At 38.3% G+C, this 27789-nt stretch overlaps 1 protein-coding gene across 4 annotated transcripts; it reads left to right on the forward strand.

Annotated features, from left to right (window-relative positions):
- Positions 1–109: 109 nt before the first annotated feature.
- Positions 110–26774, forward strand: PSME3IP1 (proteasome activator subunit 3 interacting protein 1). 4 transcript variants are annotated; one of them, XM_063109465.1, is made up of 7 exons: positions 110–297; positions 8803–8944; positions 9438–9536; positions 9943–10064; positions 14594–14727; positions 18303–18367; positions 25784–26773. In XM_063109465.1, exons 2-7 carry the CDS (start codon positions 8818–8820, stop codon positions 25999–26001), a joined length of 765 nt encoding a protein of 254 aa, XP_062965535.1. In that variant the 5' UTR covers positions 110–297; positions 8803–8817; the 3' UTR covers positions 26002–26773. The 4 variants fall into 4 exon arrangements, with proteins under 4 accessions (XP_062965535.1, XP_062965537.1, XP_062965536.1 ...); XM_063109467.1 differs by lacking the exon at positions 110–297 and adding an exon at positions 359–644 and having other exon boundaries at positions 25784–26774; XM_063109466.1 differs by lacking the exon at positions 110–297 and adding an exon at positions 359–625 and having other exon boundaries at positions 25784–26774.
- The last annotated feature ends 1015 nt before the right edge of the window (positions 26775–27789 follow it).

The following is a 27789-nucleotide window of genomic DNA, read 5'->3' on the forward strand; positions in this document are numbered from 1 at the left end:
AATCAAGTGTCTCCGGCTTGTGTTTGGAGCACCGGATTTCCATCGGGCTCCTGGGAAGGAAGAGAAGTGTGGATTGGGTTACGCCGCCGGAAGAGGGGCGGAACTTTGTTGTGGCGGTGGGGAGCCGGAAGCCCAGAAGGGTCAAAGGAATACAAAAGCAAAGGCTATTTTTTTTTCTTCTTTCCTTACTCTCTTTTTTTCTTTCTTTATTTTTTTAAAGTGCAAGCGCCCTTTGCGGTGGCGGTTTGGGGTGGGCGCCGCCGAGGTGAGGGAGTCTCGCCTCCCGCGCGCTGGTAGGTGAGTGTGGCATGGGTCCTGGCCAGGCGGCGAAACCTGGGCTCCTCGGCTGAGGAAACGGGCAGCTGCGGCTGCTGCTAGAGTTAGGGTCAGGCCTGTTCTCGGTTCGCGCACTCGCCCAGTGTCCTCGGTCGCCGGGCCGGGGACTTGCGGGGCTCAGCCTGAGGGAAGACAAGGGAGCCCGTAGGAAGGCCTTCGCTTCGTGGGGAGAGGCTCCTTGAACCTTTCAGGCGGGCCTAGGACTGCAGGGCCTCTTTTTGGCTTTCTCCACTTTTCTGTTAGGTGGGACCACCCAGGCCTCAAGTGAGGAGTCGGCTCTATTTCAGAGGTGCTGGAACAGCTGCGGGGTAAACAGGAGATGTGGGGATGCCTGGTTGGAAATGACTGAATCCTAGAATGTAAATGCAGGATGGGAAACATTTACTGTGTACCATGTACCAGTTGCTGTGCTAAGAGCATTTTCTTCTAATAGAAGGCAAGCCAGCGAGACGTTTTGCAGAAATCCTAGGGAACCAAGACTGAGAGTTTTAATCGTCTTGAGAGTTGGTGGTCCTTGTGAATGTCAGTCCACATAGAAAGGGAAAGGAAGACCTATTCGTTCATAGCAGTGGTTCTTAAACGTTAGTGGAAAATACCATCTTCGGGGCTCCTTTTAAAATGCGTATTCTTAGACCCCCATCCCCAGGTAGTGTGAGTAGGTCGGGAGTGGAACCCAGAAAGCCAAGTTTGAAGCTGGTGGTCAGAATTCCCAATGACCTCTTGTTTACCAGTTGAGAGAGATTTGTTGATTCTTCAGTTTGGTTTTTTGAAGTGTCAACGGGGATATCATAAAATGTTTTTGAGGGCACTTTTCCTGAAATCCTTGAACGGAATCACTTTCTAGACTCCTTTTTGATACAGGGAATTGAGCAGAGGTAAAGCCACCTTGTATAGTCTTTCAGATAGCCTGAAATGAGCTGTGAACAGTTTGTAAGGCTCTGAAAGTAGAGGCTTCCTGGTTATCTTTCTCAACTGAAGTCTTAATGCTTTTTACCACATGAGGAATTCTTCATGGTTCTAAGAAAGGAAGAATTACGTTAAGACCATCTACCTGGTTATCAGTCTTCACACTCACTTGATGTTTGTTTAGAGTCAGACTGCCACTTTAGAAATTGAAAACCACGTATCTGGTAAATGAAGTAATTTAAGTGTATGGCTTAGCTATGGGCTTAGTCGTAGTGTACTTATGCCTTTGTGGCAGCTAAGTGAGCCATTTCAATGTTCTCACTGTAAATCACCTTTTGAACTTACTTTGTCTTCATTCTCAAATATGATCTGTTTCATTCTTTACTATAGAAGTGTTTTTAAGATTTTGTCTTTGGTTTTATGCATTTTCACTACTATGTGTCCAACTGTGGATTTGTTTTTGTTCAATTTCTTATTTATTAGTCTTCTGGAATCTGCAGATTAGTGTTTTTAGTAAATTCTGTAAAATTCTCAGCCTTTTTTTTTTTTTAGCTTAAGTAATAAAAATGTATTGAGAATCTCTAGGATGGTTGTTATCCTTTCCTAACCTTGAGAGAGGGAACTACACTTATGCATTTTCACTACTATGTGTCCAACTGTGGATTTGTTTTTGTTCAATTTCTTATTTATTAGTCTTCTGGAATCTGCAGATTAGTGTTTTTAGTAAATTCTGTAAAATTCTCAGCCTTTTTTTTTTTTAGCTTAAGTAATAAAAATGTATTGAGAATCTCTAGGATGGTTGTTATCCTTTCCTAACCTTGAGAGAGGGAACTACACTGTAGGAAATTACAGAGAAATCGCACACTGTCCCAACATCCCTGGCCAAAACAGGGAGGAGGAAAGTTATTCCCTCGAAAAAGGGCTGGCCTTCAGACTTCCTTCATCCAAGAAGGGTTGGGAAAACTGGTTGCAGAGGGGACCATCACATGATACCGGGGGCAGGGTTCATTTTGTATTCATATATTGCTTCTGTTGCATTCTCTCACTTTCTTCTTTACTGTTTGTTAACACAGACCTTTTCACTCTATTTTCTATGCCTCTTTCTTTCTCTTTTTCCATACTATATTCTGGATAATTTCTTTATTGATTTTTAAGTTACTTTCAATCTGTTATTAAATTATCCCCTGAAATGTTAAATTCAGTTATTGTATTTTTTTAGTTCCTGAATTTCTTTTTGGTTTGTGCCACTGTTTCACAGTTTCTTATTTCCTGCTATTTTGAGGCTTTATTTTTATTTCTTTATACGTGGTAAGCATAGTTGTTTTATAATCTATTTGCTTAATTCCGCTATCTGAATTCCATTTGGGTCTGTTTCTGTTGTCCATTATTCCTGCTGTTTTATCCTTAGTTCATCTTTACCCTGAAGGTGTAGTTCTCTGGGTACCAGATTAAAATGGAGAGGGATGTGGTTATCAGACTGCACACCCTGGGTGGGCTTCTGGCTTTGACTTGTTTCTGTTGCCTCAAAAGGCACTGAAATTGTAGTCCTCAGGTCAGAGAAGTTTTCAGGATGAAATCCATTTTGAATATTAGGCTTAATTTCTGGTTTTCACCTTCTCCGAGATTTTGCCCGATTCTTTGGTATCTTGTTAGCTTTTCTGTTCGTTAAAGAATTACTTTTTTGGAATTTCCAGCTTTTTTAGCATAGAGGTGGAGAATTGGTCTCAATTACCCAGCCCACTATTTTCCAAAATGAAAGCCCCCTTCATTCTGATTTTGGAGAGTAAAATGTGTGTGATCGCCAGCACTCTTAAGTTAAAGATGATTTTTCTTTATTTACCTAAAAGTTATACCACTTTTCACTGTATTGTTGCAGCCCCTATGAAAATTAAGCTTCCCTGATGCTTTATTCTAGTCTTTCTTTTCTGAACTCCTTAGTGTCTAGCTTCTACTCCTCATTCTACTTTTCCTTAAATTGTTCATGTTCCAACCTTATCTCTTTTACTGAATGCAAGTTCTCACTTGCCTGTTTACTATCAAGCAGTGTACCTTGCACAAAATAGATCCTCTGCAAAGGTTTGCTTTAAAAAATTTTTAAAAAACTGAATTAGCCTTGTACAGTTTGTGTAATGCAAAGTAATTTTTTTTTTCTAATTTGGTCTTAGAGTGAGTGTTATATAAGGGGAATGCGGAAGAGGATGGAATATGATTTGGTGTGTGAGTTAGGTTCTAAAGCCAGCCCAGATGGCAAAATAGTGTATATCAAGGCTACACTTGAAAATCTCTTAGGGAGGCACCATAAAGTTTGTGTACTAATGAGTTGAAAGATGGCTTCCATCCCCCCCACCCCCACCCTCCACCCCCATCACTGGAAAGACAAAGGCATGATTAGAGGGTTGGAACTTTTAGCCCCAACCCTCAACCTCTGGGGATGAGAGAGGGGCTGAAGGTTGAGTTGACCACCACTGGCCAATGATTTAATCAATTGTGCCTACATTATGAAGCTTCCATAAAAACTCAAGAAGACTGCATTCAGGAAATTTCTGGACGGTGGCACTCCCAGAGAAGACATAGAAGCTCCACACCCCTTCCCACGTGCCTTGCCTTATGCATCTCCATCTGTATCCTTTGTAATATCCTTTATAACAAACCAGTAAATGTAAGTAAAGTGTTTCCCTGAGTTTTACAAACCCAAGGAGGAGGTCGTGGGAACCTTGATTTTTAGCTGATTGGTCAGAAGCACAAGTAAAACAACCCATGGCTTGCCATTGGCCTCTGAGGTGGGGGGCAGTTTTGTGGGATCTGAAGCTATCTCCAGGTAGATAGTGTCAGAACTGAATTGAATTAGAGGATACACAGCTGGTGTCCACTGCAGAACTGCTTGGTATATTGAGAAATACCCCCACACATCTGGTGTCAGAAATATTCTGTATTGATTGTTGAGTGAATAGGAAAAGCACTTTGGTTTGGTTTTTTCCCTATATCCTCAGCCAGTATTTCCTCCACCTTTGTAAAAACCTGCTGTTTTTCTTCCTGTGAGCCCCAGATGAAATAGTTGGTTTGCATTTAGGAGTTGCAATATGTTAAAAAAAAAAAAAGAAAAAAGGACTAATATTAGAGTCAGATGTAGTGCAGGCAGTGTTTATATACTGATAGGTACATGTGAACTGGGGAGCTGAGGATCAGCTAAGGGAACCAGCATTTAAACTAGTTCTCTCTTTTTTTCTTCTAGTCCATATACTTGAATTCAAGGTAAAATGAAACTACTCTTGGGCTATGGAAAGATAAATATATATATTTTTTAACTTATTATTGCATGTGTTTTTTAGGTGCCTAGAAGGTTACAAATTACTCTTCGTAATAAACATTTTAACTATGGATTAAATTGTTTATGTTATAGTCTTTTTTAGATTATTTTAGTCTCCTTTGCTACTGGAGTATATTAAACAAGCATCAGTATTAGAAGACTGACTTTACTTTGTCTAGTAATAAATAGTAACAGATTACTCTCAGTAGATGTCATTCTTTGAAGAAGTTTAACAATATAGGAAAAGTCAGCGTGATGTAGATTATTGTATCGTGGTAGAAGTGCCTTCTGACCAGAAAGCAATCTTTATTTGGAATATAGTTGAGTTAGCCAGATAGCAGATTCCTCTTAGTTGCTATCCTTCATTTTTGAAGTACAATGTGACTTGAACATCAGGGTAAAAATATTGGAAACAGTAAACTATATTTACTGACAAAAGGAAATAGACTGACCTATTGTTTTTGCTATTCAAAGTGAAGCCTTGGAACTCCATAACACAGAAATCTGATTCCCCCAGTGTATTTTTAAATGTACAATCTATCTAATTTTAGAATTAGGAGGATATGGTGGCCAAAGATGTAAACACTTAGTAATCTGCCATCACAAAATTCAATTCTATAGGAAACCAGATCTCATTAACTTGTGTCATGACACTAGCTAAATGGAAGAATTTTTTAAGTCAGGGATAGCACTTATTTGGGGGCATGGATGTAAGTTTTGTATTTAAAAACTTGCATAGTATGCTATATAAGACACTGAGCCCATTTTATCCCACCAACCTGGAAATTAAATATCACAGTCTGCAGCATAAAACAGTAGCACAGTGTTTAACAGTTACTTTGGCATGAAATAGAAGAACTTTGTTTTCTCAGCTGTCAAGCAAATTTGAGAACCATGTGCTTTATTTGTGCCGGTTTGAAACTTTTAAGTTTGGACAAAGTGATTTTGGGTTTCCGTGAAACATTTATTTGAAGAATGTAAATAATTCTTTTAAAAATAATGTAATGTTTAGTTTGATAATTAAACTTGAGTGACTTTCCAAAAAAAAGCTGAAAGCATTTACTGTTTCTATAATTGAACACAGTAAGGACAAAATAAACATTCTCAATGTAAATCTTCTGCATTCCTACATGGTTCTTTTTTTTAAAAGATGACCGGTAAGGGGATCTTAACCCTTGACTTGGTGTTGTCAGCACCACGCTCTCCCAAGTGAGCTAACTGGCCATCCCTATATAGGGATCTGAACCCTTGGCCTTGGGGTTATCGGCACCACACTCTCCCAAGTGAGCCACGGGCCAGCCCTCCTACAAGGTTCTTGATAGTTAGATCCCTATAACTCTGAGCTATTTGTTTTTCTTTTGTTTTATTTTTAATTATTCTAGCAAACAAAAGGGAAAAAGAAGAGACTTGTGAAAATTTAGCCAGGCAGTAGGGATTAGAAGTCAATGCAGTCTAATTTCCTAGCTTCTCTGTGTACTTCCCAAGGGAGGTCAGTAAGTTGCAGGTATTTAGCACCTCCTATTGCAGAATAAACAGCCAATGAAGAAAAGTGCTTTGTGCAGCAAATACTTATTTCTCAGTATAAGTGAGGATTTTTAGTCAGTTGAAATTAAAGGAAAGTAGGGGCCGGCCTGTGGCTCACTCAGGAGAGTGTGGTGCTGATAACACCAAGGCCACGGATTCAGATCCCATATAGGGATGGCTGGTTAGCTCACTGTGTGAGAATGGTGCTGACAACACCAAGTCAAGGGTTAAGATCCCCATACTGGTCATCTTTTTTTTAAAAAAAAAAAAAGAGAGAAATTAAAGGAAACTAGCAAGAGTTGTTCTTGAAAGATGATGTCAATTATATAATAAAGTGATTTAATTTTTGGTGCTTTGTTTTTCTGCTGCACAAACAAAATGGACAGTGTTTGAATAGAATTCCCTATGGGACATTGAAGCTTCAGTAAATACTTGTTTAATGGCTACCATTCTCTATAACTTGCATTGGAAATTATCTAGAAATATTCATGTGAGAACATTCCTCCCTGCTCTGATTCTTCAAATCTCCACCTCATGGCTGATTTATTCAGTGAGTGGTTTATTATATACCTAATTTATTGCAGACACTGTGCTAATAAGCACTGTGGATACAAAGAGCTGTTAGAACAATCTTGAATAATAAAACACATTAGATAAGTGCTGTAGTAGAATGATGAATGGCTGTAGTGGGAACACAGAGGAAAGAAACACACATACTAAGTACTCTAGGAAGTCTTGGAAATCTTCACAAAGGTGGTGTTCTTCAATCTTGAGTCTGGGCAGGTGGAGCAGGAATTTGCATGGGGCTGAAAAGGAGGTATTCCTGCATTTGTGACAGAGGGAACAGCCTAGGCAAAGCCATGTGTAGAGGTGAGAAAGTTAAGCTGTGAGTAATTCAGTTCAGTTTAAGGAAGAACTATCCTAACAGTCAGATCTGCTCAGAGGATGGAGTTGGCTGCCTGGGAAGGGAGTGCAGTAGTTCATCTTGAAGTTTTAAAATATGAATTGGGGGGCCAGCCCGTGGCTCACTCAGTAGAGTGTGGTGCTGATAACACTGAGGCCACAGGTTCGGATCCCGTATAGGGATGGCCGGTTAGCTCACTGGGTGAGCGTGGTGCTGACAACACCAAGTCAAGGGTTAAGATCCCCTTCCAGTCATCTTTAAAAAAAAAAATTAAAATAAAAAACAAACAAACAAATAAATGATAAATATGATTAAATAAATAAATAAAAATATGAATTGGATGATCATCTCCTGAGTGTGTATGGTGAATGGAGTATCATAGTAGGTGGGCTATCAGGTTCTGTTCCACTCTGAATTACTTGCCAGGAAAGAGGGGTGAAGAAAAGAAACCAGACAGCTAATATAGGGTGAGAAAGGAGAATGACAGCTAATAGATGATAAGAAAGGGGAAAGTTGAGGGCCTGGTAAGTCTCTCCCATCCATTAGAGCCCTACAGAGTTTACGTTTTCTTTGCTGGAGACATTTAAGAAATTGTTGGCTCTTGTTTCATAAGATGTTCTGCAGAACTTGAAGAATTTTTGGCATGGTCACAGAGACTGAACAATTCTGCTTTTATAACAAGCCTGTCTGGAGACATCGAGTGATGCTAAGTTGGAAGTGTCGAGGTTGTGGGGTTTAGGTGAGAACAACAGCTTCTGTTAGTTAATTTAGTTTTCTTTTTAGTAATTTTCAAAATTCTTTCTTATTGTTAATTGAACTAAACCTCAAAAACAGTAGGATTCAGGCTGAGACAGTTTCTCTTGTTCTGAAAGTTTCGGTGTATTTTCTCAGCTTCCATTTCCATCTTTACTAAATAGAACTGTTGCATGACCACTTTTAGTGCTGGAATTTGATGTGTGAAGAAAAGCTGAAATTGACATGCCCTTGTTTTCAACCAAGATTTAGAGGTTTCTGGGGAGGAGTATGGCGAAGTGCGTAAGAGTATGCATTTTTGATGTCAGGCCTGTATTTGATTCTTGACTCTACCATTCACTACTTGTATCACCTTAGACAAGTTACCACACTTCTCTGGGCCTCAACTTCTTCATCTCTAAAGAAATAATATTTCTCATAGGGTCAATGTGCATGTACGTGAGATAATATACATAAAAAAATATTTACATGGTAATAGCCCAATAAATATTAGCTGCTTTGTTTTTGTGGTGGCAGTAGAGACTTATTGTATTATTTTTGTTATTAGGGGTCATTAGAATGGACATTGGGTTGAATATGTGCCTCCTTGTTAAGGCCTAATGCTGTGAGTAACACATAACATGCAAGAGCAGGTGAATCAAGATAGTGTAATGTCCCTGAAACAGGAATTTCAAGAAAGAACAATGTCAGTTGTTACAGAAATAGAAGGAGGATGAGAGCTGGGAAAAGGATGGGGTGGCCAGGAGGCCCATTTGTCTGGATTAGAGGCAGAGAGAAATATCTGCAGTGTGAGATTTGGTATGGAATACCAGGTAATGAGAATTATTCCAGGTCCTTTCTCTGACATTGTAGATAACATGGATATTCATAAAAACTATATGATACATTAAGAAAAATGTAATCATGTGCTTTTTCTTCAATGATCTATAAATTAAACTATTTAAAGCTTTTTTTCACTTCAAAGTTTGAAGAAAATTTTTAGTTTGTTGCTGGGTGGGACAGCTAAAGCTCCTGTTTCTCTTTAGGATTTTGATTGCAGTTCTCACTTGAAATTTTTTTTTTTTTTTGGTAGACTCCTTGTTTAATTATGGATGGAGGGGATGATGGTAACCTTATTATCAAAAAGAGGTTTGTATCTGAGGCAGAACTAGATGAACGGCGCAAAAGAAGGCAAGAAGAATGGGAGAAAGTTCGAAAACCCGAAGATCCAGAAGGTATATAGACTTATAGTTTGACATTTAACATAATGATCTTTAATCCTCACAAAACCCCTGCAAAGTAGGTATTAATTTTCCCCATTTGAGAGTTTAGGAGCTGAGGCTTAGGGGTGAAGTACCTATGTAAGGCCTCTGTAGGGGAGCAGAACCAGGATACTCCTATCCTTACCCTTTCCTCTCCACCACACTGCCTTCCAGGAGATTCTGGCAGTCCATTCCATCTGTACAGGTGGATCCACCATCTGAACAACTGAGAATACTGCTGCTGTGGAGGGTGGGCCCTGTCGACTGATAGTTGGCTTTGAGAACTGCTGGCCCCTCCCTGAGGTCCAAAGGGAAGCTGTGGACTTTGTACTATTTTTGTGTTATCCTTACACTCAGATCATGGGGAGACTTTAACTTTAAAACCCTTTGTGATTCCAAAATAATGTGAAAAATTCTAAAATATATGTCTCCCTCTTTCTCTCCCACCCCCTTCTCTGCCTTTCAGAATGTCCAGAGGAAGTTTATGACCCTCGGTCTCTTTATGAAAGGCTACAGGAACAAAAAGACAGGAAACAGCAAGAGTATGAGGAGCAGTTCAAATTCAGTAAGCTTCGGAAAATATAGGATCCAAGGGACTCCATGGGGCCTTTTTGATACTCTTTTGCCTCATGCAACACTTTTTCTAACTAGCCATGGAATTGTCTTGATTATTTAGTCTCCAGATGCTCATTTGGTGGAATAGAAACAGTCTTCTGCCTTCTAGACCACATTTAGCATTTTTGTTTAGAGCTCAAGATACCCATTTTAATTCTGTGCTAATGTCTAGTAACGAGAGAAATACTTTGATTTTATGCCATGTTATCTACCCCAAAGCCATGGTGTTCACCAGTTCTTTCTTCTAATCCCCTGAAGAATCTACCGTTTATTAAAAAAACGGAAAAGGAAAAATTTTATTTGACTATATTTTCCCTTTAGACTGCTAAGTGTTCCTTGTTTAATTATTTCTTCAGAAAACATGGTAAGAGGCTTAGATGAAGATGAGACCAACTTCCTTGATGAGGTTTCTCGGCAGCAGGAACTAATAGAAAAGCAACGAAGAGAAGAAGAACTGAAAGAACTGAAGGAATACAGAATATCCTTTGTACTTTGAGAGAAATCTGTAAGGTGTCAGTTTTCTCATCATCATCTATGGATTTCAGTTTCCTCATAAATAGAAAGAGGGTATTCTATCTGGTGATCTCTAAAGTCTCTTTCCTATGACTGAATAAGTGGCAGTGATTTGTGGAGTTTGTTGTGTGCAAGAGTCTGTTACAATAAAAAAATCCACATCCTTTGGGGTTAACTAAAGGCATAAATCCTAATAGTTTGTACCATGGTATTCTTGCCTTGCGGGATTAGACTCTGAGACAGATGGGCAATGTAATCAACCTCATCCAGGGCAGAAATTGGCTTCTGAGTTTTAAAAGAACATGTTTGGCAATTCTCTTGTGTCCTTAGTAAGACCTTCTCTACTGGTTATAATGTGGTCCCTCCCCATAGAGGGACTGAGAAAGCAACAAAGATGACTTCACTTTGGCTCAATATTACATTTTGGCATCCATTTGAATGTCTTAACAGCCATCCCAAGTGTAACTTGCTGAATCAAAATTCTCAATTCCACATCACTCCCACCTTCATCACATTGCCCTCCCCCAAAGTCTTTTCTTTTTCTGGTCTTCCCAGTCTCAGTAACTGGAGTTCCTACACTCCTAGGTGCCTTGGCCGAAAACGACATCCAAAGTGTACTCCAGGGCCGGGCCCGTGGCGCACTCGGGAGAGTGCAGCGCTGGGAGCGCGGCGACGCTCCCGCCGCGGGTTCGAATCCTATATAGGAATGGCCGGTGCACTCACTGGCTGAGTGCCGGTCACGAAAAAGACAAAAAAAAAAATGCAAAGTGTACTCCAAAACTAATTCTTGCTCTCTCTCTCTAATTACTGTAGTAATTATAGACTTTCCTCTGTACTGCTATGACCATCTAATTGGTTTCTGTTTCTGTTTTTATCCCCAGCAATCTATTCCTCAGACAACAAGGGAACTTTTAAAAACATATATGGCATCATGTTACTTTTCTGCTTGAAACACTCTAGTGTCTTCCCGTTGCATTTACACTAAAGCCTACGTTCTTTATCAGGCCCTACGTGGCTCTGCATGACTTAGGCCAACCTACCTCCCTGTTGCATCTTGAAACCTCTCTTCTTTGTGTTCACTGTACTCCAGTCTGCTGGCTTTCTTTATGTTCTTCTCTCACACCAAACTTTGTGATTCCACCTCACACTTGCTCTTTCCTCAGCCTGAAATGTTTTGCTCTCGGATGTTTTACAAGGCTGGCATTTCATGGCACTCAGGTCTCAACTCAGATCTCTCTTATAGAGATCTTCTCTGTTCACCCATCAAAAATCACAACCACCTCATTACTGTCTGTAGTACCATTTTTTCATAGCACTTGTCACTCTCTGAAAATCTTCATTTATTTGCTTACTGGTTTGTTTATGTCTGTAATGCTGGAATGTAAAATAAACTCCGTAAGAACAAGGATTTTATCTGACTTGGTCACTACTGATTTCCTCAGTGTTTAAAATATAGTAAGTTCCCAGTAAATATGTGAATAAATTAATGAAGGACTCATAGGAGATGTTAATAAAACCACTCTTAACTATTTTCCTCCTGTGAGGAAGCCTATTTGGATATTTCAAGCTTATATGTTGAGTAACCTCACTAGTGTGATCGAATAGGCTTCACCTCTAAGATCGGTGATATGACTGTGTGTATCTGCTAGTTGATTTTTTCTTGCAGGGATTGTGCAGTAGGGTCCTTTAAATAGTTATATGGGAGGAAATGTGGGCAGCTTACCTGGGATTTGGTTTAGATCTGAAATGGAAGTAAAAGACCTGCCTTCTCTCCCCTGTTTTGTTAGTGGCATTCAGGTGCAATGTGAAAACAAGAGTCCCATTTGTAGGATTGAGATTGATTCTTCTGAACTCCCTCTCCCCTGCCCTGATGACTCTAGAATTATATTGTGCATTGATGTTTGTAGAAATAGGCAGATACATATATTGCATTGTTTCAGACACCAAGCTTTTCCCTCTGAGGAAATACATTAGTTATACTTCTCACTTGAATTATGCCTTGTTTTATGTTGGCAGACTAGCAAATAAGACATAGAGTGTCTCCCAAAGCAGTATTCTTGAGAGTAGTGCTGTGAGTATGAGGTGCCCTTCAGTTTTCAATTAAAAGGACAGAATGAACAGGTCAGCCCCAGGTAATGGCCTGAGACAGCTGGTGTTAGGGCTGTCACAACATGCTGACCCCTGGGTCTTTACGCATGAAGATTATGTACAGGTTTTTAATTTTAAAAAATATATATATATATATATTATATATATATATAATATATATATGTGTGTGTATGTATATGTATATGAAAAGGGCAGCAATGAGGCAAAAGAAGCTTTTCTGTCTTGGTAGCATTGCAGTACAACATTGAAGAGTCTCTAGGGGTATTGGCTTTTACTGCAAATGTGGAAATTTCTGATGGTCTAGAAAAGCTGAAGAAAAGCAGGCATTCCAACCCTCTAATATATAATGCACTAATCCCAAGCATACAAGTAGCCAGAGACATGTTGAGATAGGAATTGAAGGATTAGATATTTTTTTTTTTTTTTGTATAAAGATGACCAGTAAGGGAATCTCAACTCTTTGCTTGGTGTTGTCAGCCTCACGCTCAGCCAGTTAGCCAACTGGCCATCCCGATACAGGATCCAAACCCATGGCCTTGGTGTTATCAGCACCATACTCTCCCGAGTGAGCCACGGGCCAGCCCAGACATTTGTTTTTTTGAAGCTCTAAATTAGGAGCTGGTTCTTAGCTTTGCTTGATTATTATATGATGCATTTTATAGTGTGATACTTCTGACTATAAATAAGCTGTGGTTTGTGCCGTGTAAACAACAGAACTCTAGTTGTTCCCTCTCAGGTTAAAACAGTATTTAGCAATATTTATGTGTATTAAAAACCATGTGATTTTTTTTTTTAAAGCCTCATCTAATGAATTCCTTGAGATTTTTGAGGTGTGCTTGTGTTTTTAAAGAATTTTGGGGGGAGAGGGTCCTAAGGAGGAAAAATCACTTATGCTTTGGATTTCGGTCAAAAATGAGATTATTACTACCCCCTGCCTGCCAAAAAAAGGTTGGGGTTTTTCTTCACTTTGCAAGAATGAAAGTTAAATGTTGGTTTTTATCTGTGTCCTGGTATTATAAATACGTTTATACTTTTGTTGTTAATTTTTTCCATTTTGTTTTATTTTTCAATATTTCGTATTGAGAGTTTTCTTTGAGAGTTTCTGTCCCTTAATGACAGAAATGCAGGTAAAAATTACATGCTAATGTTTTTTGGCATTCTTTACTAGAAAGATAAAATCTTTATTTTTTTTCATTTTTTCCATAAAAATGAACATTTAGTATTAACATGTTACCTGTTTCCAGGATGACCTTAAAAATATTAAATTGATGAAACTCTAATAATGAGCATTCTACATAATCTCCATTGAATACTATAAATGTTTAAAGTAACTGGTGCCCATAAGAACAGAATTTGTGCCTGAAGAATGATCAGAACTGGAATTTTCTTATTTCTGGTAGTCAGTTTTCTCAATTGTTCAAAGATACATAGACGAATAACCTAGACTGTATATTCTCTACCCCAACCAACCCCTTTAGGCTGATAAATACATGCTGCTTAAGTTTCTTGGGCACTAGATGTCACTATTGTTCTAGTAAGGCACTACTTCATCTTAAATAAGGACTTAACACCATGCCAGAATACTTATCTATTGTCTCATAAACTGTGAGAGCATAAAAGGCAGGCAGCAGAGGGAGCTGGTGGAGAGATCGAGTGAAAGTGATAGACCTAGAGAGCCAGGTATTGACATCAAGCATGAAAAAGTGATGTTACAAGTGAATGATTATGCTTTTAAAAACAACTTTTTGATTCTTTTGTTGTATACGCACAGGGTTTCTCATTAAAATCACCTTGAGAGAGTGTTTAAATAGACTCCTGGGCCTCTAGAGATCCTCATTCAGCAGGTTTGGGGCAGGGGTTTCAATGAGACTGTGAAGTTTGGGGCTGTGTGTTTCAATGAGACTGTGAAGTGATTCTGATACTGCCTTGCACCAGCAGAGCAGGAGCTAGTCTTCATGGTGTCTAACATTGAATACCACTGGTAGTCTTAAGGACATTCTGCAGAATTTGAATTTTACCGTTAAGGGAGCAAAAGCACCATTTTCATAGTTTTAGGGAAGCCACACTTGTTTCCTTTATATTCCTTAAGCTCTTTGTTTTCACCATTAAGGATTTTCACTGAGAATTAGAGGAAAAAGTTTCTTCTCTGTATTATTTTGGGCTTGATATCCTGTCCTCCTCTGTGGTTTCCTTCATTTCTCCTTAAAGCAGCTGGATTTGACTGGAAGAATGAAGAGGGGAGGGGTATTTTTTAAATAAATAGGCCGACATTACACAGCACGGGTGAAGGGCTAGTGGGTTACATTTGTCATTTTTCTCCTGATTTACCATTACTCTGTGGTAGTTCTTCCTTTTGCTTAGTTTGACACTTAACCTGTAACTCACAGTAGTCTCAACAAGGTTGGAATTTCTTCAGAAAACAAGAAGGAAGTGGAGAAGAAAGTGGCTGTGAAACCCATAGAAACCAAGAATAAGTTCTCCCAGGCAAAGCTGTTGGCAGGAGCTGTGAAGCATAAGAGGTCAGCAGCTCTCATACAACTTAAATCTCTCTCTGACTGTGTACTTCGAAATGCCACTTATAATGGTAGCCAGAGCAAAAGGTTACCTAGCATGTAGTCTCAGTGAATTTCCTCTCTCTCCCCTTCCAGATTTGGTGTTTTCTATAGCCTTTGATCGTTGTCTCTCTGATCATTCATTCAATAAACATAGCAGTAGCTACTCTTCATTGGGCACCTGCCATATGCCAGGCATTATGTTAAGTGTTTCTAGTGCATTATCTCATTTATTCCTCTCAACAATTATGTGATGTACAAATCATTATAATCCCTGTTTTAGAAATGAGAAGACTGAGAATTGAGAGGTTAAGAACCTTTGTCTAAGGTCACACAGTAATAGAGCTGGAGTTCAATATTTGAACATTTGTGTTCCTAGGCAAATGAGGTGGCAAGTCCTGTGAAAGATTTGTGTAGGGTGTAATGAGAGCTAGGAGCAGGAACACATACCAGTCTGGGTGTGTGTGTATTTGTGTTGGGGAAGCTAGGGAAAGCGTTAGAAAGATGCTGGTTAGGTAGGACGCCTAGGCCTTTCACAGGCAGACAGGGGAGAAAACATCCCAGGCAGAGGGAACAGCTCCTGCAAAGGCATTGTGGCAGCTGTGATGACAGGGTTACAGACCTGGCTGTAGCTCTGTTTTGGTAAGTTCTTTGTTATATTTGCTCCTCTCTTTCCAAATCCTGAAATGGCACCAGAGAGATTGAATCTGGTCATTTCCATTTGACTAACCAGATCATGGCTGAAATGATGTTGAGTTTAAGTGCAGTCTATTAGGAAAATCAATAAGGTATATTGGCAACCAGCCACATGTTTTGAAGGGAACGTATTGATGCAGTGTTGTGGTTTGGCACATTATGCATCTGCTGCAGATGTTCCTAGGAACATTGCCTATATGTGAAGATGTCATCATGCTGTAGCAGTAGATGGGAGAAGTATCAGTAGCCTGAAAAGGGCCCATTACCCAAGCCATGAATTATTCCTTTCAAGTTCTCATATAAGCTTTTCTTCGAGGTCCATTGTCTTTCAGGATTTGGAACTGGGGCAGTTTTACTGAACTGTGCCAAGGAAGGGCTTTCTACGTGGGCAATTAGTTACCTCTCAGCAGTACACTTGCTGGTAGTAGAATGGGTTTATAACTATCTCCCTTACTTAGTCCTCACACACCTTTAGAGGGGACTCTATATTAGCTTATTTGGTGACCTGCATATAACCAACCTCTTTGAGGTTTTGAAACTGCATCATTTAAAATTGCTTTGTGTAGCAAGATGATGAATTAGTCTCCTGGGATAGGAGTTCTAAACTACTTGGCCCTGGGTTTATTAGAATCACCTGGCAGTTTGATAATGTGGATTCCCAGGCCTATCACTAATTCAGGTTCAGTAAGTTTGGAGTGAGGTCTGGGAGTCTTAATTTTTAAAGTTCCATGGATGATTCTGATGCCTGGTGAAATTCTGGAAGCCACTGGTGTGTGTGTTATGGAGCATAAAAACAAAACAAGCACCTATTTCGTACCTTCTTCAGAAGAATATTCTTTTCTTTCTTCAAGTTTATTCTATTATTTATTGTTATAAACAACTGTCAGAGATGTAGCTCAGTTACTTTCAGCCTTTCTCTTTAGTTATAGACATCTAAAGCTATAAATTTTTCTCAGCTTTCACTGTACACAAGTTTTGTATTTCCTTATAAGTGTTTCTAAATATCCGTTATAATTTCTTCCTTGACTCAGTTGTTGTTTAGAAATATATTTTTTAATTTCCAAATTGAGGTACTCATATTTCATTGGTTCTAAAATAAGCCTTCCCCCCACACACACACATTTAACAGCTTATAGTCAGTGGTGTATTAGAGGCTATGAAATATGGTACTTATCTTTTGTTATGATATCTGACTTAACTGCATTGTAGTTTGTATACACTAATTCCGTTGAAGTTGCTTTAGACTTGCTCTGTTGTCTATTTCTAATGTTAGTTTTTGTGAATGTTCCAAGTAAGTGTGAGGAAAATTTGTTTTGTACTCATTGGTTTTGGGTTCTGTGTTGGTGCCACAAATCAAGCTCGTTGTTTGTATTGTCTAAATCTTCTGTGTCTTTATGTATTTGTCTGTTTGCCCTATCAATACTTGAGAGAAGTATTTTGAAGTCTATAATAGTGATTTCTTGATTTCTCTTCATAGTTCTATAGAATATATATTTTTAAGTTCTTTAATTAGATGCATACATGTTTACAATTACTTCTTCATGGTGAATTCAAATCTTGTTTTATTTTAAAATAACCTTCTTTATCTTTTACAGTGCTTTTGGTCTTAAAGTCTATTTTCCTAATATTAATATACATAGCTCAGCCTTCGTTAGGTTTAGGTTAGTATTTGCCTCGGTACCTCTTTTTTCCATTCTTTTACTTTGAATCTTTCTGGGTAGTAAGTTGTTTTCTTGTTTGTTATGGGTTTTTTTTATTGTTTTTAGTTGTGTCTCTTATAAATGTATGCTTTTGAATTTATCTCTTAATCTCTTTTTACTAATCGGTTTGGTCTATTTATATTTACTAAGATTTTTGATCCCTGTACTGGCCAGCTGCCCCCCACTGCCCCCCTCCAAAAAATATTTTTTATGTAGTTTCCACCATCTTAATGTTGTCTTTTTACTTTTTAAAAATATTTTTTCTTGTATTTTTTTAAAATGATTGAGATTTTAAATTTTTTAATTCATTTTTTTCTACCAGTTTGGATTTATATACTCTACTTCTGTTCTTTTAGTGGCTAACCTTGAAATTTGCCAAGCATACTTAGCAAAACCTGAAGTAAATAGCTAATTTCGCTCCCTACAAGATTTATACACAAAGCCGAGAAGCTTTAGCTATAATTGTCCTCTTCTTTACATGTTGCTATTGTCCAGGACTTTAATATGGTCATGTTTAACACCACAAATTAGATGTTATTTTTTTATACAGACAATATTTGTTTAGATTTATGTTTGTGTTCAGATTCCCGCACCAGCCAGCCACTAAAAAAATAAAATGGAAATTTATGTTTTTATTTGCCGGTTTTTCGTTCATTATCCTTTGTCTGGGATTAAGGCCTTCCTTCTGAGGTAGTTTCTTTCTTCGCCGAAATACATGCTTTAGACGTTCTTTTAGTGAAAGTTGTTTGGATGACTTTCAGAATCTCTAGCATATCACCAAAGATGTTTTCTTTAATCTTTAATAACTTAACTAACTTTTGTTGTTTATGAACATGTCCAAATATTTTTGAAATCCATCTGTGGTTCTAACCAAGTTGAAAGATAAATACAACAAAGAATCAGAAGTTTAAGTGATGCTTGAGGGTATAATGCTTCACCCCTTAGATTTGTCAGTTGTTTAAACTTTTAACTATTGATATAATTGGAAGGAGATTAAGAACCTGAAATGAAGACTTTTCATTTCAGATCATCCCATTTCCTTGAGGCTGCCTAAGACCCATATAAATTGTTTTTGAAGTTCTTGATTCCCTAAGCTTTGATCCCCAAGATTGGACATAGCTGAAATCACTATGCTTTTTGTTACAGCTCAGAGAGTGGCAACAGTGTGAAAAGACTGAAACCAGACTCTGACCCAGATGACAAGAATCAAGGTGGGTGGCAACTTTCATTTTTTTCTTTTACTCATAATACACATGAACCACAGTAAAGGGCTGGAATGCATTGCATCTGTAAATGAATGCATTTATCTCTCTTCAAGCAAGCCTACCTAAACTTAATTTACCAAACTCTTTTATACCAGGCAGGATTTATACCCAAGAGTATGTCAGCTGCCCTGCAAAAGTAATATGTTAGAAACCAGGGGAGCTAAGTGACAATTGTGCTCTTCGAGGAGCTTACAAAGCCCTGGTCATATCACCTCTGCTCACAAAGGGTTTTTCTCTGTCTCCCTCAAATGTCAAGTTTATTTCGCCTGGCTTGCTTCTGTTGGAAGGTAGAATGCCTGGCTCCTACTGAGTGTTGGATTGGATTGAGCCTCGTCTGTAGGAGTACACTTTCTTTGCTGGTTACTTTTATGAAATCTGCTTCTGTATTAAGTGGCACAAAGTTGTTAGTGAAGGTGAGTGTTTCCAGGGACTGAATTAGGGATAACAAATTCTAGAGTGTTTTCACTTCCACCTCTGACTCCCTGTGGGATTGAGACTGTGAGCTAAACTCAATGAGTCATCTATAAACAAGGCTTACATTTATTTATCTTTCCAAAAAAAATAATGGATGCTTTTTAATGTGTATCTACTGAACATCAGTAATGGTGAGCTGTTGCTGTTACCCTGTTACTCTACAACCTACCTCTAAAAAGGACATTCAGTAAAGAGTCTCCTTCTACTCATATCCTCTGCTATCCAATTCTCCTTTCCAGAAGGAAACAGTATTGTACATTTCTTATGGGTCCATTCAGATTTATTCCATGTATGTATAAACAATTACAAATATATATTTTAAAAAATGCTTTATTATGGATAGCTTAAAACATTCATAAGTTGGGATGATAGTGTAATGAACCCCTATCACATAGCTTCAGCAATTTTTAACACATATCTGATCTTATTTCATTTACACCTCCCCAGCTGTAATATTTTGAGACAAATCCCAGACATCATATCATTTTATTCATAATTCTTCAGTATGTATCTCTAAAAAATAAAGGTTTTTTTTTTTGTTTAACAGTTGCAATACCATTATCATATCTACAATAATCACAGTAATTACCAAATACTATCAAATATCAAGTTAGTATTTATTTTCCCCAATTGTCTAAAAAATTTTTTTCTTGACAATTGTTTTTTAAAAATCAGGATCCAAGCAAGGAGCAGACATTGTATTTGGCTGATATGGCTTTAAAAAAAATTGAGATATGGGCCGGCCCCATGGCTCACTGTGGGGAGTGTGGCCCTGGTAGCGCCAAGGCCGCAGGTTTGGATCCTATATAGGGATGGCCAATGTGCTCACTGGCTGAGCGTGGCTCAGACAACACTGAGCCAAGGGTTGCAATCCCCTTACAGGTCAAAAAAAAAAAAAAAATTGAGATATAATTCATATACCCTAATAGCCACCCTTTAGAAGGATACAATTCAGTGGTTTTTAGTACATTCATAAGATTGTGCAGTCATCACCACTATCTAATTCCAAAACATTTTGACACCCAATAGAAACCCTGTACCATTAGCAGTTACTGCCCATTCCCTGTTCTACCCAGCCAGTGGCAACCGCTTAATTGACTTTTCGTCTTTATGGTTTTGCCTTTTTGTGCCATTTCATATAAATAGCCTTTGTACGATATGTAGACTTTTGCATCTGGCTTCATTTCACTTAACATAATGTTTTCAAAGTTTATTCATGATGTAGCATGTGTTAGTACTTTTTACTAATGATTGAATAATATCCATTATATGATATACCACATTTTGTTGGTCAGTTGATGGGCATTTGGATTGTTTCCACTTTTGGGCTAATATAAATCATGCTGCTATGAACATTTGTGTATAAGTTTTTGTGTAAACAACTGTTTTCAGTTCTCTTGGGTATATACTTAGGAGTGCAATTACTGGGTCGTATGGTAACTCTGTGTTTAACTTTTCAAGGAACTGCTGAACTATTTTCCAAAGTAACTGCATCATTTTTATATTGTAGTGTGTGAAGGTTCCAATTTCTTCACATCCTTGCCAACATTTGTTATTGTCTTTTTTTATCGTATCTATTTTTGTGGGTGTGAAGTGGTATCTCATTATGGTTTTGATTTGCATTTCCCTAATGACTAATGATGTTAAGCATCATGTACTTATTGGTCATTTGTATATCTTCTTTGGAGAAATATCTATTCAAATCTTAGCCTATTTTTAAATTGGGTTATTTGTCTTTTTGTTGTGAAGTTTTTTATTGTTATGAGTTCTTTATATATTTTGGATACACTTATCAGATATTTAATTTGCAAATATTTTCTCCCATTCTCTGGGTGGTTTTTCACTTTCTTGATAGTATTGTTTGGAGCACAAAAAATTTTAATTTTGATGACATCCAATTTATCTATTATTTCTTTGGTTGCTTGTGCTATAGGTTTCATATTTAAGAAACCATTGCCTATTCCATTGTTGTGAAGGTTTACACTTGTGTTTCCTTCAAAGAGTTTTTTTTTTTTTTTTTTTTTTTTTTGATCTTACATTTCAGTCATTCATCCATTTTGAGATAATTTTTGTATATGGCATGAAGTAGGGATAGTTTCATTCCATGGGTATGTCCAGTTGTCCCAGCAGTTTGTTGAAAAGGTTATCCTTCTTTCCACTGAATTGTCATAGCACCCTTATCAAAAATCAGTTGACCATAAATGTATAGGTTTATTTCTGGACTCTCTTTTCCATCGATGTATATGTCTGTCCTTATGCTATTATCATATAGTCTTGATCACTGTAGCTTTGTAGTAAGTTTTGAAATTGGGCAATGTGAGTCCTCCAACTTTTTCTCCTTTTTCATGTTTGTTTTGGTTATTTGGAGTTCCTAGCATTTCCGTATGAATTTTAGAATCACCATGTCAATTTCTGCAAAAAAGGCAGTTGAGATTTTGGTAGGGATTGTTGAAATCTGTAGATTAATTTGGGAATATTACCATCTTGTACCGTCTTAACAATAGGTTAATGTGTCTTTTAAGTCAAATTTAACCTGTAGGTTCTCCTCCCTTTTTAAATTTATTTTTTGTTTCCTTTGTATTTTATTGTGAAGAAATTGGGTCTTTGTCCTGTGGAGTTTCCCACACTGTAGATTTTGCTGATTGCATCCCCATGGTGTTCTTTTATACCCTATATTTCCTGTAAAGTGGTAATTGATCAATTCAAGTTGATTTTTGACAAGAATACTTCATACATTGTTTTTATACTTCCTATTATTAGTCGTATTGTTTTAATCTAGCCTACTCTGGTGTTCATTGCTTAATTCACTTGTTATTGTACCTTGGGAATCATCGCATAACTGGACATAAAGAGCTTCCTCGTTCCTTTTTAAAGCTATATAGTATACTACATATACTATACTACATATAGTATATATAGTATGTATATACAATATTCTCTATAGTATACTATAGCTATATAGTATTCCATTGTACATTTGTACCATAGTATATTCATCCCATTTTTTATTGATGAACTTTTAGATTATTTCCATTCTTTCCCTATCCTGGTGTTTCAATAATAACCCTGTACATGCATAATTTTTCACATGTACAAATATATCAGGTTGAATACTCATACTTGGAAGTAGAGTTGTTGGGTCAGAGAGGATATACATTTGTAATTTATATAAATATAATCAAATTGCCCTTCGAAGATGTTATCCCAATTTGTACTCCTATTAGCTTTGTAGGAATTCTTGTTCATTGACATCTTTTTAATGTATGAGAAACTTGCTAAAATGTGGCTGCTTAAATATAAAGGGTCTTCAAAAAGTTCATGAGAAGATTCATATTATCTTTGACTTCTTTTTTTTCCATGAACTTTTTGAAGTACCCTCATAGGATAAATGTATACTGTATACTTGTACACACACATACATTTAAGATTCCTGTGAAGTTTTATATGTATGTCAACTAGTAAATTAGTTGCCTTGTATCTGGTTTTATTCCCTGGTAGGAACTATTTGAATGATCAGTAAAAGGAAAACTTGTGTGGCTTCTTTCAACTACCTCAGGCAGACACTTGTGTTTCAGAGTCATCTTTTTTGTCATTCTAAATCCCTTTTTTCTACTCCTGCATTCTTGTAGCAGAAGCTAGGCAAGAAATATCCTTTCTGCTAGGAGTTAAGGCCCCACAAGAAGAATGCCCCCTAAAGCTTGCTTCAGAGTCTTGTCCTCAAGCAGTAGAAAGATTTGCCCTTTGGTTCCCCAGAAGGTAGTTCTATGACCCTGATAAAAGATTCAGGCTTTCCCCATTGAAGACTCTGGACTTAAGTTCCAAGCAGAGCCAGTGAATGCAGAAGTTGGCCCCATCTACTTCCAAGTCATGCATCTGTCTGAATCCCAAGAACATTCTCTGTTAGTAATTTTCTGTTTATTTAGTATGTCAGTGTGGTCCTGCAAATGGAGAAGTTGGCAGGAAGCTTCACCAAATGGGTGCGATTGGAGGGTACCATTTTGTTCTCTTTGGACACTTAACAGCTTTTGGAATGAAATTGTCAGAATTGCGGTCTCTTTTCTTTCTTGAAACCTCCTAGATAATTGGGAGATTTGGTCTTTTCAGTTTCAACTCTTCTGATGCTGCAGTGGTCCAGATTTCGCTGTTGCTTTTCTGTAGCTGGCTTCCATCCTTCCCTGAGGCCAGCTCTTGACCTCCATAGATACTCTGAACTTGATCCTTCTTTTCCATCTAAGATAGACCCTTAAATTCAATTCACCCTTGAACTACTTGATAAAATGATATATCTCACTGAACAGCTTCACATAAATTAGTTTTCTCGGTAACTATGTGATACATACTAATACATTGAATGTTCAAGTAATTAATGATATAGTTTGATGTTATGTTCCAAAATTTAAAACAGCATCAAGTTTTCATGGCTCCCCCCATTAGCCATTTACAATGAAACTCTGTTAAAATGTCTTTAACACATTTTCCTGCATTGTGAATGTTGGCTTGCTCTGTGCCAGGCCTTATGCTATATGTCCTGGGGATGGAATGGTGTAAAAGAGTCCTTACCTTTAAGGGGCTAATAGTTAGTGGAAAATATGGACAGGCAACCTCTCTGGTCATTAGGACTGTTCAGTCGTCTACAACCTTCTTAGCTTTAATACAGGGATGCCCTTGGGGTTGCAGAGATAAGTGGGACTATTTCTCCCTAATTTAAGTGGCCCAGAATGCGTTTTGAACTTTTATGTTTGCCTTTTTAAAAAAATTGTCTGAATCGGTAGTATATGTACATAATAAAAAATTCAAAAGGATCGAAAGAGTGTGGAGTGAAAAGTAAGTTTTCCCTGTTCCCCAACCCCTAGTTTCTTTCCTCAGAGCAGCCACTGCTACCAGTGTTTTTTGTATTTTTTCAGACATTGTCATGCATATATACATGGGCATAGTCCCCCCCCCCCGCCCCCAGCACACACATAAATTATAATTTATACACACAGTTTTGCCCTTTGGCTTTTTGATTTAGCACAATATCTTGGATATCATTCAGTACCAGTACAGAGATACTTTATTTTTCTTAATGGCTGAATAGTAGTCCATTATTTAACCATACACCTGTTAATGAACACTTTGGTTGTCTCCAGTCTTTTGCTACTATAAATAATGCTGTAGTGAATGTTATCTTACGAACATCTGTTAAGTTTAAAGAACATTGCCAAATTTTCCTATACCCCCTAAGCGACTACTATAAAGTTGGCTGTTCCTCATATGTTCCCTCCTAATAGATTATTCATCTTCCTGTGTTTAAAATTCATCTGTTTCTGTGAACAGAAATTGAAGTTTCTGTGAACTGTTCGTGTCTTCTGTCTACTTTTCTATTTAGTCATGGGTTTGTTTTTTTAACGCACTCAGAACTCTTTATATCGTAAAGAAATTAGCTTTTGTGCTAGTCGTTGCAAATATTTGCCTCTGCCTTCTTGTTGTCTTGTTATTGCTATCTCTGCAGTTGTTGTCAGCTCTTATTTTACTTTTCCACGTCTCTGTGTTTTAATGTTACCTATCTTTAGCAGCTTCTTTTTCCCTTATTAGAGCTTCCTGTAAAGACAAGCTAATACACTGAGCTCCTCAACAGGGTGTACTGGCAGTTTGATATCTCTTAGCTTCTCAGTGGTATTTTTTTCTTACTCCTTGTTTCATATAGTTAAAACCATGCATCCTTTTCACATTTACTTGAGGTTTCTGGGTAAGTGAGGTGTTAGTGCATCTAAGGCAAAACCCTAGAAAGCAGTATGCTTATCAGCTGGAGACAATGAAGTATGAACTCCAACCCTTACTGTACAGTGAGCTCAGGTATCATTTTAGTACATTATCTTTTGATTCAGGTTTACTTTAACGTTTTCTCCTCTAAGTGGCATATAACCTTGCCAACTCATTTGACTTCTCTCATCATAATTAAAATGGAGAGCATACGTACATATCAGGTTGCCGTAGTGATTAAATGAGGCTGGAAAACTTAGAGGGAAGAAGGGGTAGAATAGAGTTCTTAACTTTTCCTTTAACCTTCCAGTCCTGCATATTCTAGATTGAGGATTTCATTATTGGGGTGGCAGAATAACTGTGAGTTTCCTGGGAAGAAAAGAACCCTACTTACTTGGTAACATTCTGTATGATCTTAAAATGTCACTTGACTGGCTTCGGTTTTCTCAGTTGTAAAAGAGGAACACAACTGGAAAGCAAAGGTCATGTTAAATAGATTTCTAAATTGTTCATCTCCACCCTCAGGGGAAAGTGGCCCTTGTTAGTAAAGAATATTATTCTGCAGCTGATGTTTGGCTTTCCAAAAGTATCTGTGCTAGCTGGTAAATTGGTCAGTATGTATGAAATGGTATAATATGCTGAGAATTGAATAGAATTGTTAATATTGTTCATAAAGTCTCTCTTAATCCAGTTTCATCCCTACCGTTGAGAGCATGTGGAAGCCTTTTATCTTCTGCCATGAGAGTAAGGAATGATATTAGACATGAGTCCCACTTGCTATAATACCATGACTGTGTGAGTACAGGGAAATCAAATCATGCTAAGCTACACTTCAGTGTAGTTTGTTCTCCATCTCAGAGCTGATGGGGAACAAGAGAGGCTCTGGGGTTAAAAAGACCTTGGTTCAAGTCCCAGCTTTGCCTCTTTACCTTGAGAAGACATTTCATCTCCTGGAGCCTCACTTCCTCCTTCAGTTTCCCCATCTGTAAAATGAGGATAACAATAGTATTTACTGCATAGGGTTGTTTTGAGGCTTCCACGGGCTTCTGTGGGTAAAGCTCTTGGCACAGTGCCTGGTGCATGGTAAGCACAACCTCAACTTTGGAAAAGGGTTATGAAGTAACAGTCCTTTCTTCATTCTTGCAGAGACCCCGTCCTGTGTGTCTCTTGGAAGCACTTCTGTGAGTGGCCCCTCCATCCACTGCCCTTCTGCTGCAGTCTGTATCGGCATCCTCCCAGGCTTGGGTGCCTACTCTGGGAGCAGCGATTCTGAGTCCAGCTCAGACAGCGAAGGCACCATCAATGCCACGGGCAAGATTGTCTCCTCCATCTTCCGAACCAACACCTTCCTTGAAGCTCCCTAGCTCCTCTGTTCTTACCACAGGGAGCTCCTCCCCAAGAGTAGACCGGACCGTTCATTCTGCCTGCAGGCATTACCACCCTCAAAAAACTCCTTTGCCTGCTTCCTGTGCCCACCATGACATTTTTAACCTAATCTAAAAATGTGCCAGAATCCACTTGTGGCCCAAATTTTGTTTGGTTTCTCTTTCCACTCCAGTGCAGATGACCAAACCTGTCCTGCCTCTTTCCTCACTGATGTGGTGGGTGGGGGCAAGGCCCAGCAGAAATTCTACTGAAAATGCCCTGGGAGTATGGTACCAGCTGGCTTGCAAATGGTTTGGGTTTTATTGCTTTCTTGTTTTTCCTTTCCCAACAGCACAAAGAAGCAAGGGAGGGTTACTGGACAGGTGTTATTTAAACATTCTATTGTAGATGAACATGTTATTTGGTTCTACTGCATTGTGGAGCATGTAGGGAAAGAGGACTAACCCAGATGATGAAATGGAGCACTTCCTTGGAACTAACCATCCTTGATGTTGTATGAATAAGTAAAGATGATAAAACTACATCTGCAGGGGGTGCCACTTAACACTCAGCATTCATTGTGAACTGTTTTGTTGCTCTTGGCCATTCCTTCTTCTTTCCTCATCCAGTCCCATTTATAGGAAGGGACTTGTAACAAGATAGCTTCCATTTTCTACTTAGACCTTTTCTCTGCCTGGAATATTGTTTTGTTTTTGTTTTTGAAATAAAGGATTCGTTTAAGATTCTAAACCCGAAGAAACAAGCATAGGCCTTATTTATTAATCATGGCCAGAAGTCAGAACTGCTGGTAGGTATGTTAATGTGATAACTTATTTCTGGTGGCTCCTGGAATTCTAGTACCACAAACTACTGGGACACTCTTGCATATTAATTACTGTGCTCTATACTCTATTGAGGCCCTTCTGTGTTTGATGCATATTATAGTTGTGGCTTTTAACTGTGGAAGCTATTTCTAGTCTAAAGGTACTTTTATCTGCTGCCCCTATTGCTCTTTTCCCTTCCCAAACAGATCAGCTCTGAGGCCATGAGCAGCCAAGAACTGGAGGTGCTGCTCCACCTCTTTGTCTCATAAAGGGAAACGGGTTCATCACTTTGTGAAGGAGGGAAGGAGAGAAAGTATGGAGGCCTCAAGGACAGAGGTAGACATGAACTTTTAGAAAAATCCATAGTCTCCCCTTCTTTAGAAGAATGAGCCTGTATAATTCTTTCTTCCCCTTGGTTCCTACATCAATTGTTTCTACTTCCTTGGGTGTGAGACTGAGTGAGACACATACAGAATGTGTTGACACTGTGATGCCAGTAGGCAGAGAAGCTACTCAGTTTTAACGTGGGCAGAGAGGCCCCTGGATCTCATCCAATCCACTTATTTTTCACTTCCAATGCGGTGACACTCTGATGCCCGTTGGCAGATGGTGACTTCTCTTCATCCATAACTGAAGCCTTGTGAATTCTTCTTCCTTTTCAGAACTACTCTGTGTTAATTGTTCCTGACTGTCAGTATAGGCACATCAGCTCCATCCTAACAAACAAGACATTTAGGTAAAACTGTAAGCGCCTTCTACTTCATTGTTCCTGTGATTGTGCTATCATTATTACAGCACATACCCAAAGCAACCTCAAATCATTTCAGTAGGCAGACCAAGGAATCAAAGTCACCATCTTTATGTGGTTTGACTTTTAAGAGACCATTACTGTACTCTGTGGCCTCTGTTGATGTTGGAAGAAGTTGACGAAGGGTTGCAGGGATGAAAAACATACATTAACTT

The sequence above is a fragment of the Cynocephalus volans genome, chromosome 10 (genome assembly GCF_027409185.1).
Source record: "Cynocephalus volans isolate mCynVol1 chromosome 10, mCynVol1.pri, whole genome shotgun sequence".
Taxonomy (NCBI): Eukaryota; Metazoa; Chordata; class Mammalia; order Dermoptera; family Cynocephalidae; genus Cynocephalus; species Cynocephalus volans.

Coding starts and splice junctions, on each gene's coding strand:
- PSME3IP1 (XM_063109465.1), top strand. CDS start 8,818: ATGGATGGAGGGGATGATGGTAACCTTATTATCAAAAAGAGGTTTGTA. Junction 8,945..9,437: donor AAAACCCGAAGATCCAGAAG/GTATATAGACTT, acceptor TCTGCCTTTCAG/AATGTCCAGAGGAAGTTTAT. Junction 9,537..9,942: donor TGAGGAGCAGTTCAAATTCA/GTAAGCTTCGGA, acceptor TTATTTCTTCAG/AAAACATGGTAAGAGGCTTA.